At 42.4% G+C, this 19115-nt stretch overlaps 2 protein-coding genes across 2 annotated transcripts in view; one reads left to right on the top strand and one right to left on the bottom strand.

The window, feature by feature from the left end:
- FBXL13 (F-box and leucine rich repeat protein 13) overlaps positions 1–19115 on the top strand; it is a 251473-nt gene that overhangs the window by 82604 nt on the left and 149754 nt on the right. The window contains exon 9 of the mRNA XM_062212179.1: positions 2154–2286. Within this exon, the coding sequence (XP_062068163.1) occupies positions 2154–2286 (133 nt within the window). The remainder of the gene's footprint in view (positions 1–2153; positions 2287–19115) is intronic.
- The window catches only part of LRRC17 (leucine rich repeat containing 17), a 39221-nt gene continuing 34986 nt past the window's right edge, over positions 14881–19115 (bottom strand). The window contains exon 4 of the mRNA XM_062212307.1: positions 14881–15611. Coding sequence (XP_062068291.1) covers positions 15214–15611 — 398 coding nt within the window. The 3' untranslated portion in view covers positions 14881–15213. The remainder of the gene's footprint in view (positions 15612–19115) is intronic.

Raw genomic sequence — 19115 nt, 5'->3', positions numbered from 1 at the left:
GGGGAGATATCTTTGTGTCTCTCTCTTTGTCTGTAACCCTGTGGTTTTTCAAATAAATAAATGAATCTTTTAAAAATAAAAAATAAATATGTATTTGAAAGGCAGGGTGACAAGGAGAAAGAGGGAGAGACAGAGAGAAAGAGATCTTACATCTGCTGGTCTACTCCCCAAATGGCTGCAATGATCAGGGCTGGGCCAGGCTGAAGCCAGGAGGCTAGAACTCCATCTGGGTCTCCCACCTGGGTGGCAGGGACCCAAGCACTTGGGCCACCTTCTGCTGCTTTCCCAGATGCATTAGCAGGGAGGTGGATCGGAAGCACAGCAGCCAGGCCTTAAACTGGCACTCATATGGGATGCCAGTGTTGCAAGCAGCAGCTTGACCTGATGTGCCACAATGCTCGCTCCCAATATGTGCTTTAATTTTTTTTTTTTAATTGTTGGAATCTTCTCCCCAGTGTCTGTTTGGAATGAAAAACACAAACTTGTTCCAGGTTTCAAAAATAGTACTAGGGCAAGAATAGTACTATGTAGTACTAGCATAAAAGTCTGTATTGGAAAATGCTAAAGTGCATTTTTGGCTGTGTGCATGCAAAGGCATCTGCCAACAGGTTTTTCTTACTTACATTTTAGTCTTACTCCATGCTCAATTTAAAAAATTTCCGTACTCTATATTTTGTGCTGGTCTGTTCTATTTTTGAATTAATAATAGTAGCTAATATTTATTGAGTGCTAGCACCTTACTTGCCTTTTTCTCAATTTATCCATTGCGGAGTTAGGCATTGTTATTTTTCCCACTTTACAGATGACAGAACTAAGGCTGAGCAAAGAAACTGCCCAACTTGTTAAGAGGCCAAGATGGAATTCAAATACTTGTCTGTTCAACTACAGAGTGTGTGCTCTTGATTAGCAAATACTTATAAGGGACTGCCAGACCTGCCATTTGCTTTCCACCTAGCAGACAGCATAAAATTTCGACTCCTCGAATTCTTGTAATATAGTCTTGAGCTCTGAGATCCCAGTCTTATAAAAACCTTGGCATCAAGGAGTCATATTCATGAAGGATTTGAGTCCAGCACATCTCCTAAATGTTGTAAATTTGGTACTTCCATTGAATCGTCCAATCAGGGAGCTGCACACCTGGATCCTGTTCAGGTTTTCTCCTTCTGAGTTGTATTTTCTTTGCTCTGAAGTCAGCTTCAGTCCAGTGTTCCTGTTTGTTGTTGTTTTTAAAGATTTATTTATGTATTTGTAAGTCAGAGTCACAAAGAGAGAGGAAGAGCCAGAGGGAGAGAGGGATGCTTCATCCTCTGGTTCACTCTACAGATGACCACAATGGCCAGGAACTTCTTCCAGTTCTCCCACGTGGTTGGTAGGGGCCCAAGTGCTCGGACCGTCTTCTGTCGCTTTTCCCAGGCCATTAGCAGGGAATTGGACCAAAAGTGGAGCAGCTGGGACGTGAACTGGTGCCCATATGGGATGCTGATGCTGGCTTCACCTGCTATGCCGCGATGCCCCGCCCAGCGTTCTGTTGTGTGGGAGTCCTCAGTGTATTTCATCAGTCTTCTGCTGAAGGCCAGTCACAGTGTTCCCTGTCTTCTGCTGTCAGATCCTGCAGTGGATATCCTGTCCCTCATTTCCAGGACACACACGTATAATCATATTTGCAGGGTCAGTTCCTGGAGGTGGAGTTATTAGGATGAAGGTGGATTTAGAATCATTAATGTGTACAGAATGATGGCATACCTTCTGCTTCAAAACTTTTCTTAAGGGTCTCTGCTCTTTGATATTTGATATCTCATTGCTATTTTAATTTGTCTCAATTCATGAGACTGGACATCGATCAACTCATGTTAAGTCAATTGCATTTGCGTTTTTTATCCTACTTCACCGTATTTTTTTATCCGTCAACCTAAATCATTTTTAGAAGGAAAAGGAATAGTGTGTGCATGTGTGAGTGCATGTATGTGTGTGTGTTATTTTTGAAATTAGCATACTCTCTAGTAAATAGAGCACTCAGATTAATATTTCACACTTTTTTCTATTGAGGAATTAGGTGATGAAGAGCTTTTAGTACTTGATATTTTAAAATATTTAAAATATTTACATGACATAGGTATTTTTCATTTCTTAACGTCTTTGTTTATCCTGTCCAGATTGATTTTTCCATGGTGAAAAATATAATTGCTGATAAAGATATCGTGACTACACTGCACAGGTGGCGTCTAAATGTGCTGCGTTTGAATTTCCGTGGTTGTGTTCTCCGACCGAGAACTCTGAGATCTGTTGGTATGTGTATTCACTATAGCTACTGGTCTTGCTTTCCTGGTTTCTAATTAAATCAGTAAAAAAAAAAAGAAAAGAACAAATAAAACAGAAACTTTGGTGGCATTGTTAGGTCATAAGGATGCCAAAAACAAATATTTAAACAAAAGGACAGACATTTGGTGCAGGGTTAAGATGCTGCGTGGGATGCCCACATCCCATATCAGAGTGATTGGTTCAAGTCCACTTCCAATTCCAGCTTCTTGCTAATGTGCACCCTCATAGGCAGCAGGTGATGGCACAAGTGCTTGGGTCCCTGCCACCCACATGGGAGACCTGGATGGAGTCAGGATCCTGGCCTCAGCCTGACCTAGGCCTAGCTATCAAGGACACTTGGAAAGTGAGCCAGTGGATGGAACATTCTCTCTGTCTCTGTTTCTACCTGTGTCTGTGCTTTTCAAATAAGATGAAACAAATGAACAGGAGTTGTACATTCAACAGTTGGCCTTTTGCTCATTCTTCTTCTTTTTTTAAAAAAAAGATTTATTTATTTATTTGAAAGGCAGAATTACGGAGAAGCTGAGGCAGAGAGAGAGAGAGAGAGAGAGAGAGAGGTCTCTCACCTACTGGTTCACTCCCCAAATGGGCACAATGGCTGGAGCTGGGCAGATCCAAAGCCAGGAGCCAGGAGCTTCTTCAGGGTTTCCTATGGGGTTCAGGGGCTCAAGCACTTGGGCCATCTTCTACTGCTTTCCTAGGCTAGAGTAGAGAGCTGTATTGGAAGTGGAGCAGCTGGGACTTGAACCGGTGACCATATGGGATGCCAGCACTGCAGGCGGCGGCTTTACCAGCTGCAACACAGTGCCGGCCCTATCCATTCTTCTTAACTGGTTTTTTTTTCTTTTCTTTTTAAATTTTATTTATTTATTTTAGATTTTATTTTTATTTATTTGAAAGACAGAATTACAGAGACAGAGAGACAGAGAGAGAGGTCTTCCATCTGCTGGTTCACTCCCCAGATGGCTACAATGGCCATAGCTGAGCCGATCTGAAGCCAGGAGCCAGGAGCTTCTTCCCGGTCCCCAACATGGGTGCAGGGACCCAAGGACTTGGGCCATCTTCTGCTGCTTTCCCAGGTCACAGCAGAGAGCTGGATTGGAAGAGGAGCAGCCGAGACTAGAACTGGTGCCCATATGGGATGCCAGGGCTTTAATCCACTGTGCCACAGCTCCGGCCCCCTTGACTGGTTTTCTTTTTTGTTTGTTTAATATGTCTATCTATGTCTCATCAGTGTATTTACTAAAATATAATACATGAACATTTTTCTTTATTCAACACACACACACACACACACACACAGCTTCTACCCACTTCCAAAATGGCTGCAAGTGCCTTGGCTTGGCCAAACCAAAGCCAGGTGCCAGGAACTCAGTCCGGGTCTTGCACATGGGTGGCAGGTATTCAATTACTTGAATCGTCACGTGCTGCCTTCCAGAGTGTTCATTATCAGGAAGCTGGAATCAGATGGTGGAGCCGTGACTTGAGCCAAAGCACTCCTATATGGGTTGCAGGAGTTTCAGGCAGTATCTTAACCTCTACAGCCCCAAGATACATGTTTTACTAGGCACTTATATTTCTGGAAATGAGAGAAATAGCATATATTTTTAAAAAGCATGCATCCATTCTTATTCTAGATAATGGGAAAGAATACTTGTACCTGTGTAAATGTCAATATGGGTTAGTCTAAAGAGATTAATGGGTAAAATGAAGTTGCAGAATTATATATATAATCTAATAACATTTGTGTATAATTTTCAACATGAAAATATATGTATATACATTACTTTTGTTCTGAAGTAAGTTAACAGCATTACTTATGTATTCAAAAGGCACAGTGACAGAGAGACAGAGAGAAAGAGGGGGAGAGAGAGACAGAGACAGAGAGACAGACAGAGATACATGTGGATCTTTTACATCTTTTGATTCATTCCACAAATGCTTGCAAAAGCCTGGCTGGGCCAGTCCAAAGCCAAGAACCAAAAGCTCCATCCTGGTCACCCACATAGGTAGCAGGGGCCCAAGTTCTTGGTTCATCCTCCACTGCTTCCTGGGTACATTGCCAGGGAGCTAGATGGTAAATGGAGTCGCTGGGACTCAAACCAGGCACTCTCCTATCGAACGCAGGTGTCACAAGTGGTGACTTAACCTGCTGCCCCACAATAGCTACCCCTCAATCACATATTTTAAAGGAAATATATATACACCTGGTAACCCATGGAAGACATGCACAGGGTGAAAAAGCTACAAATGCAAGATAGTGGTCATGGAAGGGTAGGAAAAGTGTTTAATAAAATAGGGAAAAAGTACACAGGAGTTTCAACTGTATCAGCAAAAAAGCTTTTTTTAAAGAAGTCATACAAAACAGAATAATTCTGACTTGTTATTATTTTTTTAAGAAGTCATACAAAATGGAATAATTCTGACTGGTTATTTTCAGTGCTCTAGAAAGCTGTAGTTTTTGTGATATTATTGTAGCAGTTTTAAAAAAGATTTATTTATTTACTTACTTGAAAGGCAGAGTTACAGGGTTGAGGGGAGAGGCAGAAATATCTTCCATCTGCTGGTTCACTCCCAGTGACCACAAGGACCTAAGCTGGCTAGGCCAAAGCCAGGAGCCAGGAGCATCTTCCAGGTCTCCTTTGTGGGTTCAGGGACCTAAGCACTTGGGTCATCTCCTGCTGCTTTCCCAGGTGTATTAGCAGGGCACTGGATCAGAAATGGAGCAGCTGGCTCTCTAACTGGTGCCCGTATGGGATGCAGGAGGCTTAACCTGCTACGTCCCAATGCCGGCCCCAGGAACTGTTCATTTCTGATCCACCATTTCTGCTTTGTTTCCCAGGAATGTTATAGAATTTTGAAAAAGTGAATTTATTTTTTGCAATTTGGACAGGAGAAGGAAGATGATCATGTGTTTATTCTGCCATTTTTGTATAATTTATCACTTTTGTAGTACATTTTACAATAAATTTTAATAAAGTTATTGTAAATCTTATAACATTAGCTGCCCAAACTTTCTCTGACTCAGTTCCGGTCCCCCCCTCCTTTACCCCACATATGTATAAGGGCACATCAGAAAAGTCTGTGAACAAATGGAATTAAAAGATGTGTCTTTTCCATGAACTTTGGAAACCTCCTCTTAGGTGTCAGTATATACATACTTGTCTCTACACACATGAAAAATGTATAGAAAACGTGCTGTAAAATAGATGTATGTTTCCTGATAAAAACGAAATAGACTCAAGAGGCAACATCTATAGTTTTGGTTTGAGCTAAGATTGTCGTGATAATAACTGTAGTTGAACACAGCTGAAAGAGTTCTTAGGAATAGCAGGGCCTGTGACCCATTATTTATTGAGATAAAATGCACATAACATAAAATTGGCCTTTCTGGCCACTTTAAAGAATACAACTCAGTGGTTCCCAGTGTATTCACAATGTTGTGTAAGCGTCACCGTTATCTAATTTTGGGACATATTTTCAGCTCCTAAGGAAACCCCACATCAACTGCTGTTTATTTCTACCCATTTGATCATGGTGAGAGCAGACATCATGTCTTGTTCCTGGTCCCAGGGGGAAGGCTTACAGTCTCTCACTATGAAGCTAGATGTTTACTGTGGGTTTTATTTTATTTATTATTTTTTTTTAAATTTTGACAGGCAGAGTGGACAGTGAGAGAGAGACAGAGAGAAAGGTCTTCCTTTTGCCGTTGGTTCACCCTCCAATGGCCGCCGCGGTAGCGCACTGCGGCCGGCGCACTGTGCTGATCCGATGGCAGGAGCCAGGTGCTTATCCTGGTCTCCCATGGGGTGCAGGGCCCAAGAACTTGGGCCATCCTCCACTGCACTCCCTGGCCACAGCAGAGAGCTGGCCTGGAAGAGGGGCAACTGGGACAAGATCGGTGCCCCGACCAGGACTAGAACCCGGTGTGCCGGTGCTGCAAGGCAGAGGATTAGCCTAGTGAGCGGGGGCGCCGGCCTACTGTGGGTTTTAAAAAACAAGTGCTCTTGATTAGATTGAGGGAGTTCCCTAATATTCCTACTTTCCTGGGTGCTGGATTTTGTCAATGCTCTTCTGGATGAACTGAGATGGTTTTTTTTCTTCAACATATTGTTATGGTATATCATTGATTGATTTGTGCTTGTTGAACTACACTAGCAACCCTGAGATCAAAGTTCATTTGTTCGTGGTATGTAATTCTTTTAAGATGCTACTAGATTCTATTCGCTAATACATTTTTAGAGTTTATTTATTTATTTAAAAGGTATAGAAAGGAGAGGGATCTTCCATCCTCTGGTTCCCTCCCCAGATACCCACAGCATCTAGGGCTGGGCCAGGTTGAAGGCAGGAATTTCATCAGGGTCTCCCATGTGGTTGACAGGGGCCCAAGCACTTGAGTCATCATTTGCTGCCTACAATGGTGTGCATTGACAGGAAGTTGGATTGGAAGTACAGGTGGCACTGGAACCAGCATTCTGATATGGAATGCAGATGTCTCAAGTGGCATCTTAACCTTTGTGCCATAGTGCTGGCTCCTATTTGCTAATAAATATTTTGTGAAGAATTTTTGTATCTATATTTAAAAGGAATATTATTCTTCGTTTCTTATGATGAATTTTTTTTTTCTGTTGTTGTTATTTGAAACCAGTAGCCAGGATCCTAGTCATGGCCTCCTACATGGGTGGCAGGGACCCGCGGAACAAAAATCACCGGTTGCCTTCCAAGGTGCATGTTATCAGGAAACTAGGATGGAGAATGGAGCAGGACTGAAACCCATGCACTGTAATATGCAAATGTCCTAGGCAGGCTCTTAACCACTGTATGAAATTTTATTTTTATTTATTTGAAATTTTATTTGAAATTTTTATTTTATTTATTTATTTTCATTTTATTTGAAAGGTAGAGATGTAGACATAGAGAGACACAGGCTGAGAGAGATTATCCCCCCTGAGATTTACTCCTCAAATACCATAATAGCCAGGGCTGGGGCAGATGGAAGTCAGGAGCTTCTACCCACTATGGGGGTGGCAGGGACCCAAATACTTGAGCCACCATATGCTGCCTCCCAGGGTGTGCATTAGCAAGAAGCTAGATTGGAAACAGAGGTGGGTTTCAGTTCCAGATACTCTGCTATCTGATGTAGACATCTCAAGTGGTGACTTAACCCACTGTGCCACAACACCCACACCTTAACTGTTCTTTAATGTTTGATAGAATCTGCCAGTGAGGGCGTCTAGCCCTGTGCTGCTTGTTGGGAATATTTTTGACTGATGGCTTTACAGCTTATTATTTAGAGTTCCTGTTTCTTCTTGAGTCATTTTTGGCAGTTTATATTTCTATGAATTTATCAATTCCGTATAGATTGTCTAATTTGCGTGGATAAAATTTTTCATAATATTCTCTTGTAATCCTTTTTATTCCTGTAAACTCAGTCCTAATGCACTCACTTCCATTTCAGATTTTAATAATATTAGTCTTTTACTCTCTTGGTCAGTTTAGATAGAGATTTATCAATTTTGCTAACTGTTTCAAATGACCAACTTTTTAAAACATTATTTGTTTTCATTTTATTTGAAAGGCAGAGAGAGAAATTTTCCATCCACTGGTTCACTCCTCAAATGCCTACAAAAGCCAGGTGTGGGCCAGCCAAAGGCAGGAGCTCAGAACCTGGTCTGGGGCTCCCATGTGGATGACAGGGACCCAAATACTTGAGCCATCATCTCCTGCCTTCTAGGATGCACATTAGCATGAAGTTAGAATCAAAAGCAGAACCAGAACTCAACAGAGTCACGCTGATAGGGGATGTAGCCATCCAAAGTGTCATTTTAACTGCTGCACCAAACACCCACCCTGCTTTTTATATTGTAGTAAAATATACACAGTTTTACCGTGTTAACCACTTGTAAACATACAGTACTGTAGTATTAAGTGTGTGCACACGTCATCACCATCTGTCTCCAGAACACTTCATCTTACAAGACTGGAACTCTGTGCCCATTAAGCACTAACTTCCTGCTTCCCTCTCCTCCTAGTCCCTGACAGTTTGGATCAGCGTGGGATGATGTGTGTCTATCATTGTAGCATCCTACTGAGTAGTCTCAGTGTCTAAAAATTCTCTGTTCTGTTTATTCATCTCGTCACTCCCCTCTCAGTCTCTGACAAACACTAATCTCTTTGCTGTCTCTAGTTTTATCTTTTCCAGAGTGCCATGTAGTTGTAATTTCACAGTATGTAGCCTTTTCAGATGGCTTTATTCACTTAGTAATACACATTTGAGTTTTCTGTGTGTCTTGGTTGTGGCTTTATAATTCATTTCTTTTTTTAGTGCTGAATAGTATTCTATTGTCTGTGTGTCCCACAGTTTATTTATCCATTCACCTATGGAAGGATATTGGTTATTTCCAAGTTTGGGCCATTATGAATAGAGCTGCTATAAACACCCATGCACAGGTTTTTGTTTGGATTTGAGTTCCCAGCTCCTCTGAGTAGATGCTGAGGTACATGAGCGCTAGATCATGCAGTAAGAGTATTCAGTTTTGTAAGAAAGTGCAAAACTGTTTACAAAGTGACTGTACCACTTTGCATTCCCTCCAGTGATGATGAGTTCCTATTGCTCCATGTCCTCACCAGCATTTGGTGTTGTCAATGTTCTGGATTTTCAAAAAGATTTATTTGAGTGAAAGGCAGAAAAAGAGAAAGAAAATAAGACAAATAAGAACAAGAGAGAGAGAGAGAGAATCTTCCATTCACTGCTTTACCTCCCAATGGCTGCAGGAGCCAAGGCTGGGCCAGGCCAAAGAGGATGGGAGCCAGGAACTCCATCCAGGTCTCCCATATGGATGGCAGTGGCTCAAGTATTTGAGCCATCATTTGCTGCCTCCAAGATGCATTATCAGTAGCTGGATGGGAAACAGAGCAGCTGGGGCTTGAACTGGTGCTCCAATATGGGATGCAGACATCCTAAGTGGTGGCTTAACCTTCTGTACCATGATGCTAACTCCAGTGTTCTGAATTTTGGCTCTTGCAGTAGGTGTGTGGTGGTATCTTGTTGCTGTTTTAATTTGCATTCCCCTGATGACACAGTGCAGTCATATATCTTTTTGGTGAGGTTTCTTAAAATCTTTGGTTCACTTTTCTTTTTAAAAAAGCTTCATGTATTTTTTTGAAAGGCAGAGTTACAGAGAGGCAGAAGGAGAGAGAGAAAGAGCTAGAGAGTAAGAGAGCAAGTGATAAAGAGAGAGAGAGAGAGAGAGAGAGAGGGAGAGAGAGAGAGGCAGGATCCATCTGCTGGTTTACTTTCCAAATGGCTTCCCTGGCTGGAGCTGGACCAATCTGAAGCCAGGAGCCAGGAGCTTCTTCCAGGTCTCCTAGGCAGGTTTAGGGGCCCAGGCACCTGGGCCATGTCCTGCTGCTTTCCCAGGTCATAGCAGAGAGCTGGATCAGAAGTGGAGCATCCGGGACTCAAACTGGAGGCCATATGGGATGCTGGCACTGCAGGTGACAGCTTTACCTGCTATGCCACACCACTGGCCCTCTTTGGTCCATTTTTAAATTGGGTTATTTCCTTATTGTTGAGTGTTAAGAATTCTTTTTAGTGCAAACTGCTGAAATCTGTACTTAATATAGAGTTGGTCTTCTGTATATAAAGATAATTAAAAATGAATCTTCATGAAGAATGGGATGGGAGAGGGAGTAGGAGATGGGAAGCGAGTAGGGGTGGGAAGGCAGGTATGGAGGGGAAGAACCATTATTTTCCTAAAGCTCCACCTATGAAATTTGTATTCATTAAATAAAAGTTTTATAAAAAAAAGAATCCCTTTTATATTTTGGATAGAAGTCCTTTATTATGTGTATCTTTTGAAAATAGAATCTTCCAGCCCTTGGTTTGTCTTTCCATTCTCTCGATGCATCTCCTTTTTGAATGCAGGCATTTACAGCTATCATTTTTCCTAGGTGTTTGTTTTTAAGTGCTTCTGTATAAAGTCTTTTCCTGATGCTTAGGCACAAGTCTCACTGGGAAGTTTGGGACTGAGAGGAAATAGACAACACAGGTTGTGACTTGTGTCGGGAGCACAGAGAGTGTCAGTTACTGAAAAAACCTAAGTCAAATTCTCTCCTGTACAGTGGGCATATTGAACCTGTGGTCATTTGATTAGATAATGGTATGTCATATATATGCCATATTTAATACATGTGTGTATATATGATAGTTCATCTTTCTACCTGAGGCCAAAATGTCAAAATAGCCTAAAATATTTTCTTGTTTTTAATCTTTTGATATTTTATTGTCTACTTAAAAATATTTAATCTTTGCAAATGTAATTCTTAGTCCAGATATGTTTATTGTAGAAACAACTAAGCATGCAAGCCTGACTAGATTTTGACTTTTGAAGGAAATAAATGTAACATCTGTCTCATCTTTGTGATATTTTTTATTTTCCAAAGATAGTTAATAGAACTGGCTTTAATTCCAGCAGTCTTGAGTGTATCAAAGATAAAAGTCATTCTCAGAGATGTCTTAGCCTTTCCACTTTTTCCTCCCCAGCTCATCTACTGGTGTGTCTAGAAGGACACACATTTCTGGCAAGAAGTTTGGTTTTTCTGACTTTCGGATTAAAGATAAATATTGGCTGATCTCCTGGGCTGTTTGGCTGACTAGAAATGACAGTTATGTTTGTAATCCTTTTGTCAATAAAAGCTTTAGAAGATTAACTTTATCTTAAAACGTTTAAAAGGCAGAGCCTGGGCAAGCAGATTTGCATTTCTGAATCTCTCCTCTTTGCCAGAGCAGGAGACTTGTCTGGGTTTTGAGAAGAGAGGGGAATGGTTAGTAAATGAGAAGAGCTCAGCTACTTGAAGTTGAATATCTTCCCCATACAACCAGGCATTAAGTCAGAGCTAAATTGGGCTGAGGCTTCGGAGGCCACAGCTGATAGTAAATCTTGTTTACTTTAGAAAAACCCAAGTCTTAGAAGCAGTAGGAAAGTTAAAAAAAAAAAAATGCTTGCTTTATCCAAATAGTCAAGTGATAAACATACTTGTTCAAATATATATACATCAAGATTTTCATACTTTTGGCTACCGTAAAATAAATTTATGTTTTTTATCTCATGAACTTTGTTGAACAGAAGGAAAGTCCAGGGGCAAGTTGTTAGAGTCACTCTCATGTGAGGAGTTGATAGGAGAGGAGAATCTAAGTGTTCGTTCCATCATGGGCAAGTGTGCTTCCCTGAGAAGGTATCCACACTGCTACAGAGAGGGGGCAATTCATCTTTCCAAAATGTACTTTGCTTTCAACGCTGGAGATGTTAGCAACTCCATCGGACTCAGATGGTCTGGATTGGTTCCTGCTTCGATGTGAAATGTATTTCCAATTAGATCCTTGGAGATGAGACTAAATGTACAATCAACCGATTAAACCTCCAGCTTGCCTCTAAAAATCAAACCAGAGAACAAGGTGGGCCCTGTGTCTAAATCAGATTTAATTTCCTTGTTTCATTCCAGAATCCTCTTACCCACAGTGCAGTCCTCCTGTCTCGTATTGAGGTCACACCAAACTTTCTCCACCATCAAATCTTGGCTGTTTCACGCCCCATGTCCTGAACAGTCCACATTGAGGCTCATGAACAATAAATGGATTTGTTCTGCCTGCTAACACTTCAACTTGAACAGCTGTGTTTAATGCCTCACAGTGAGTAAGGTAGGAATTTGCACTGAGAACCAGTATCTGAGTCTACCTCTGACTCAGATCACTGGTGGAATGGGCAGAGTGGCTGGAACCTCTCCATCCAGTCATTTCCTGAACCACAGCCTCCTGTGATCCTTCCGGCCTCCCACTCTTGGTTTCCCATGCACGTTGGTATAGATTGAAATGCCTTGGGCTGAAGACCCCCTCTTGCCCACTGCTCTCAGGGGGGCTCCTGGAGAGAGAGGTTTACCTTTCCTGATACCTGCTCCTCTTTGGGGCTCTGATTCTGCAACTTCTGGTGCCAGGCAGCCATGGCCAACAGTAACCTTTAGAGCACCCTGCTTCCCTGCATAGTAGAAAGGACTCTGGCAGACCTGAGTCCCAGCCCTGCCACCTGCCAGCTCTCTGGCTTTGTTGAAGTTACCTGAATCCCAAACCTTAGATTCCGCACCTGTGAAAGGCAGGTCATATAACCTATCACAGAGCTATCTTGTGAGAAGTAGAGGTGAAATGTAGGGAGCTCTCAGCACAGTGTCTGGTGTGTAGTAGGTGCTTAAAATGTGCTCAGTACTGTTTGTCATATATCATCTTCCACGCTTTAGGAGCATCAGGTAAGACCAGTTGCTAAACTATGTGAACAGCTTGATACAAGAAGTGAAAAATTTTTGGCACAGTGTAGAAAGGGTATCTGTGTAAAAATCAATGACAAAGATATGTATGTGATCCTTTTAACTCTATTTTCTTCCTATGTAGAATACAACTGACTACCTAAATGCAAGCTGGTGGAGTAGGGAGTTTAGATTCTCCACATATTTCCTCTTTTTCTCATGATTTTTTTCTTTAAGCTGATTTTAACCTGCAAACTCAAGCCTTGGGGCTTCTGTTAGACACCTCTCCCCCAAAACTGCATCTGATATTATTTCCTTTTTTTTAAAAGCTTTATCCAAAATTCTGATCCTGGATCCTAATTTTATCCTTTGCTCTATGCATCCTGATATATTAGCTTAGCAGAAAGGGCTCAGCCCCTCCCCCTGTGACAGGCAGCGTCCCTGTCCAAACTCTGCTCAGAGAAAAACAATACTGCTTCCATGTTCACTAGTGTTTATAACTCTTTTTTTTTAAAGATTTATTTTATTTATTTGAGAGACAGAGTTACAGAGAGCGGTAGAGACAGAGAGAAAAGTCTTCCATCCGCTGGTCCACTCCTCAGATGGCTGCAATGGCCGGAGCTGTGCCGATCTGAAGCCAGGAGCTAGGAGCTTCTTCCGGGTCTCCCATGCAGGTGCATGGGCCCAACCACTTGGGCCATCTTCTACTGCTTTCCCAGGCCATAGCAGAGAGCTGGATGGGAAGAGGAGCAGTTGGGACTAGAACTGATGCCCGTATGGGATGCCAGGGCTTTAACCTGCTGCACCACAGCACTGGCCCCTATAACTCTTTTTTCATTGAAGATTTATTTATTTATTTGAAAGGCAGATTTAACAGAGAGGCAGAGAGAGAAAGAGAGAGAGAGAGAGAGAGAGAGAGTTCCATCTGCTGGTTCACTCCCCAAGTGGCAGCAACGGCCGGAGCTGGGCCAATTTGTAGCCAGAAGCCAGGAGCCTCCTCCAAGGTCTCTCATGTGAGCACAGGGGCCCAAGCACTTGGGCCATCTTCTATGGCTTTCCCAGGCCATAGTAGACAGCTGGATCAGAAGTGGAGCAGCCTGGACTTGAACCGTTGCCCATATGATATGTTGGCACTGCAGGCAGCTGCTTTACCCCCTATGCCACACCACCAGCCCTGTAGGCTGGCCAGCGCTGTGGTACAGCAGGTTAAAGCCCTGGCCTGCAGTCCTGGCGTACCATATTGGTGCCGGTTCTAGTCCCAGCTGCTCTTCTTCTGATCCAGCTTTCTGCTATGGCCTGGGAAAGCAGTGGGAGATGGCTCAAGTCCTTGGGCCCCTGCACTCACGTGGGAGACCTGGAAGAAGCTCCTGGCTCCTGGCTTTGGATCGACACAGCTCCAGCCGTTGCGGCCATCTGGGGAGTGAACCAGCAGATGGAAGATCTCTCTCTGTCTCTACCTCTCTCTGTAACTCTGTCTTTCAAATAATTAAAATAAATCTTAAAAAAATAAAAAGAAAATCTCTTCAAGGGTTCTGATTCACCTAAATCTGCTTCTTAGAGGCACCATTATTTGACCAGATTCCAATGTAATTCTTTTTCCTTTTTCCTGCCCTTTTTTCCTTTTTTTTTTTTTTTTTTTTTTTTTTTTGAGGCAGACAGACAGAAAGCTCCTGTGTGCTGGTTTATTCCCAGATGAATGCCTTCAATGGCAAGGGCTGGGATGAGTGGAAACCAAGAACCAGGAGCTCAATCCAGGTCTCTAACATGGATGGTAGGGACTTACCTACTTGAGCCATCACCTGCTGCCTTCTAGTGCTCATTAGCAGGAAGCTGGAATTGGGAGTGGAGCCATAGCTCAAACCCAGGCACTCTGATAGAGGATTGGGCATTCCATCCAGTAGCCTACCTATGAGGCCAGACACCTGCCCCCAGTGTAATTCCCATATTCTCTACTTACTGCTTCTACAATTCTTCAGGTCTAGCTTGACAGGATGTAATGTGTTTTGGTTTGTTTTTTGGCAAGGGTCAGTGAAGAATGGTTGAGAATCTGGATTTGCCAGGACCTCATCTGAGAATGGACAGTTATCAGAAATTGCCACGTATTTAATGCATAGGCTGACTCAGGGAAAAAAAAAGTTGGTGTGTGTGGGGGGGGCGAGGAACAGAAGGAAAGAATGACATTTAATTATGGGCAAGTACTTGTGTCTCCATTTTGATCCTCTTTAGGTTTGTACACATAGTCAAACATACAAGTGAACCATTTTTTATAAATTTTATTTTCAAAAAGCAACAAAACCATTTATATAGGACATGATGAGATCCTAATGCCATGATTAGAACCCAGCTCCTGCAGGCTGCCAGTGCGGAATCCTGGATGGCCTGAAGCTCCTTTCAGAGGGACAGGCAAGCAGAACGGGAGCACTCACTGATAACCACCACTGTCCCAACAACAGCCATGACCATCAGACTGAAAGAAAGCTCCCTGTAGCTGGGTAGCCCTGCATAAACAGGCAACACAGTTCATCCACATGTGAACGGATGGCTCTCTAACACCAGCATAGCAAATACACAACTGTTCTAAGCAGAACTACTTCTGCGTCATCCCACTATAGTGATTCTTACACTATGCTTCTTGGCCACGTGGTCCCTGTGTATTTTCTCCCACTCGTCATCTTCCGCGTCCTGCTCGAATGTCTCAGGGTAGGCCGGTAGCTTGTCTTTGGGGCATTCCTCATAGTAACTCCGGACGTATTTTCCCACAAACCACCCTTTGTATTCTTCGGGCGTTTTGCACTCCAGGCCATTATACAGGACGTTGTAGTGGTGCTTCAACCAGTAGTAGAGGTAGTGGATGTTGTAGTCACATCTCCAAGGGTTGTCTCCGAGCCACAAGAGTTTCAAAAAATACAAGTCTTCTAATACTCCATAGTCGAAGTTTTGCAGGTTGTTGTTAGATAAATCCAACTCTTCTAAATGTGTGAGCCCTAGAAAAGCAGCTAGAAAACAAAATATTAAACTAATGAGTCATCGCCTTAATGCAGCTGTGTATCCTAAGATAATTAATGCAGGGTGTGTCATAAAAGGTTGAATTCTCCCTGATATTTTCCCTCTGTCCCTTTTCTCAGAGTATTTTTAAAATATTTATTCACTTATTAATAAAGATTTATTGATTTAAGATTTGTTTATTTATCTCTGTTACACAGAGAGAAGGAGAGGCAGAGAGAGAGAGATCTGCCATTTGCGGGTTCATGCCCCAGATGGCTATAACAGCTGGGGCTAGGCTAGGCTGCAGCCAGGAGCCAGCAGCTTTTTCTGGTTATCTCATGTGGGTGCAGGGGCCCAAGCACTTGGGCCATCTTCTGCTGCTTTTTCCAGGCCATTAGCAGGGAGCTGGATCGGAAGTGGAGCAGCTGGGACACAAACTGGTGGCCATATGGGATACCGGTGCTGCAGGCTGTGGCTTTAGCCGCTACACCACAATACCAGCCCCCAGAGCAATTTCTTTGGAAAACTTGTAATTAGAAGTATTTTCTCCTCTCTTTGAAGTGCCTTATTTCCATTTTGAAGATCAGACAGGGCCCTTGTCACCTTTATGACCCATGAATGTCTTTATGAAGGATCTGAGAACCATCTCTTAGAAATGGAGACATCAAGAGAGATGTCTTATCCTTAAGTTTCTGTGAACAGGTAGAAGCCTAATTTGGTAGGGCTTTGCTTGCTGTTGCAAAACTAACTCTTGTTCTGAAGATATCAGGGTACTTCAAAAAGTTGGTGGAACATGGGACTAAAAGATAATGTGATTCTGGGGCCGGGGCTGTGGCGCAGTAGGTTAATCTTCCGCCTGCGGTGCCGGCATCCCATATAGGCACCAGGTTCTAGTCCCAGTTGCTCCTCTTCCAGTCCAGCTCACTGCTGTAGCCTGGGAGGGCAGTGGAGGATGGCCCAGGTACTTGGGCCCCTGAACCCGCATGGGAGACCAAGAAGAAGCACCTGGCTCCTGGCTTCGGATTGGCGCAGCTCTGGCCATTGCGGCCACTCGGGGAGTGAACCAACAGAAGGACGACCTCTGTCTCTTTCTCTCCCTCTCACTGTCTGTAACTCTACCTCTTAAATAAATAAATAAAATCTTAAAAAAAATTTGATTCTAGTGCAAAGCAAAATTGCTATCCATGCATAGTTTTTGGATAATATTCATTTCTCTTAGAATTTTTGAAAACCCCTTGAATGCATGGATTTCAAATATGTTTTGTACCAAAACAAGCCTGTCTTTCAATTCTTAAGTTCTATGAACTTTTGAAGTGCTTATGTTTTTCCCCAGATAAAGACAATTAGTGGACACAGAGGGTTCCCCTGTGATCAGTTAGGATGAACTAGGGGTAATAATATGCATTGTCAAGTCCTGTGAGGGCTGGTTATCATGTATTCTAAAAACATGTGTGAAATGGGTGGTATCTTCTTGGCTGTCTAAGTGGGCCAAGTTCCCTTTTGTCTTTGCTGTCTCAGGGGTTTGCCTGTGGTTTGTATCACATTCTAGTCCAACATTCACTCGAATGAAAATGTTTTCTTTCTCTGCTACCCCTGTGGAGAGGTCTCCTGGACTGGAAAAGATTGTTTTTATTTCCCCACCATATATGTGTCTAAATGTAAAATTCTGAAATGTGTTTTTACTCAAACCTTCCTTCTTGATTAGATTGGCTAGAATACAATATTTTATGGGAAAAATAAGTTTTAAGTTAGCCCTTAAAAATGTATTCCAGGATCATGGGCATTTTTTTAATAATACTGGAAAGATGCCACAAAAAAGAAGCATAAATTAGGAAACTATTTTACTCTTTCAATTGTAAGACTTAAAGTACATGGGGGAAAAAAGGACAAGAAAAATGTGCCTGGTGATTGATGATTTGACAGCTCCCCAGGATATCCTTGTAAACTCTGAAGATATCTAGAAAACAGCCCTCTTTTTTTAGGGGGGTGGGAAGGATTCTATTCCTGTAGCATCCAAAAACCGCAATTTTTAGCAGTGTTTTGAAAACATCTGGTTGTGTTTTGGCAAAAAGTGGTAGCTATCAACTTTGGATCCATATGTATTTCATTTTGCCGGAGGGTGGAGAATTAGAGCAAATATCAAACACACAACACAAAATAAAATAACAAAAAGCCCTTTTCCCTTCTCAGAGCTAAGAAATATACACCCAGATTATCCCTAGTTTAGTTGATATGAACAGATCAGATATTACAGAATTTAAGGGCCAATCTTGATTTAAAATACTTTGTTTCTGTTTCAGTCATCGGCCTATTACAGTTTTAAACTAGCCTTGTGATATCATATCTGTATTTTGAATTTGGAAAATATGCCATTACATCAATATTATTAATGATTTTCATTTCATCTGTTTTCATACAAAATCCATAATTGCCTGTAAAAAGAATACTTTCTGTTTGATGCAAAGCTAAGACTGGGGTGAGGGACCAAGGGTTAGCCTCTGTGATAATATTTCTGAAGATCTTGTATTTTTTTCTATTTGCTAACATTCTGAGTCAATGATTTCACCAATTGACTCTCCTTAAACAAGTAGCCTGTCCCACTGAAAGCATGTGTAAACATTCCTAGATTTTATTTTGAAAGTGGTAGAGCTGTTACTTAAGCCATACACATCCAGGCACTTGGGAAAGTGATTTTCATCTGTTGCTTAAAGGAGGTCAACCCCTGAGTAGGTGTCTCCCTTCCGTTTCCCACAGCAGTGCCTGGCATTTTACAGACTATTCAGGCCTTATAAAATCTGGCAACTCTCGCTGCCTCTGTGTACTTAGCAGCCTAACTCGTTAGAGTGAGTCTGCTTTGGCAGGGATTCATCTCAAAGACCCTGACATCTAGAAGGTCTTCTCTTTTAAAACTTCTTTATGTCAGTTTGCCTTGATGAAGTGCTGACTTGCTTTTTGGTTCCAGAAGACCCAGCAAGAAAAAGTGCTTGGTGGTTGTGCAGTGCTCAGTGTCTGTCTCTTAATGGAGAGCATGCCTTCCCAGGCTTGCACTGAAAGGAGGAGTGGCAGGAGGAGAGCACCACTGCCCTGACAACAGTTAGTGTTGTGTGTCTGTGAGGAGGACGCCTTGGGCACACAGATGAGTGGCCTTCAGGATAGTCCACGGAGGGAGCAGGATTTCTCACAATTACAGGAATTCCATAATTGTAAAGGAGGGAATTCCAAAATATGTAAAACAGGGAAACATAGCAGGAGGAGGACATGGGTTTAGGAAAACAAACCCATTTTGCTTTATTATCAACTTCTCTACAGTTTTCTCTCATTTTCTCTAGTTTTCTTTACTTAGTATATTTCTATTGTAATGAAAACACTGTTGTGTAGGTATTGTGGCACAGCGGATTTTTTGTTTAAGATTCATTTATTATATATTTGAAAGGCAGTTACAGAAAGAGGGAGGAGGGAGAAGGGGAGGGAGAAGGAGAGGGATAAGAGGGGAGAGAGAGGGAGAACGAGTGAGC

The sequence above is a fragment of the Lepus europaeus genome, chromosome 1 (assembly GCF_033115175.1).
Source record: "Lepus europaeus isolate LE1 chromosome 1, mLepTim1.pri, whole genome shotgun sequence".
Lineage (NCBI taxonomy): Eukaryota > Metazoa > Chordata > Mammalia > Lagomorpha > Leporidae > Lepus > Lepus europaeus.
This window is presented reverse-complemented; position numbering and strand designations above follow the sequence as displayed.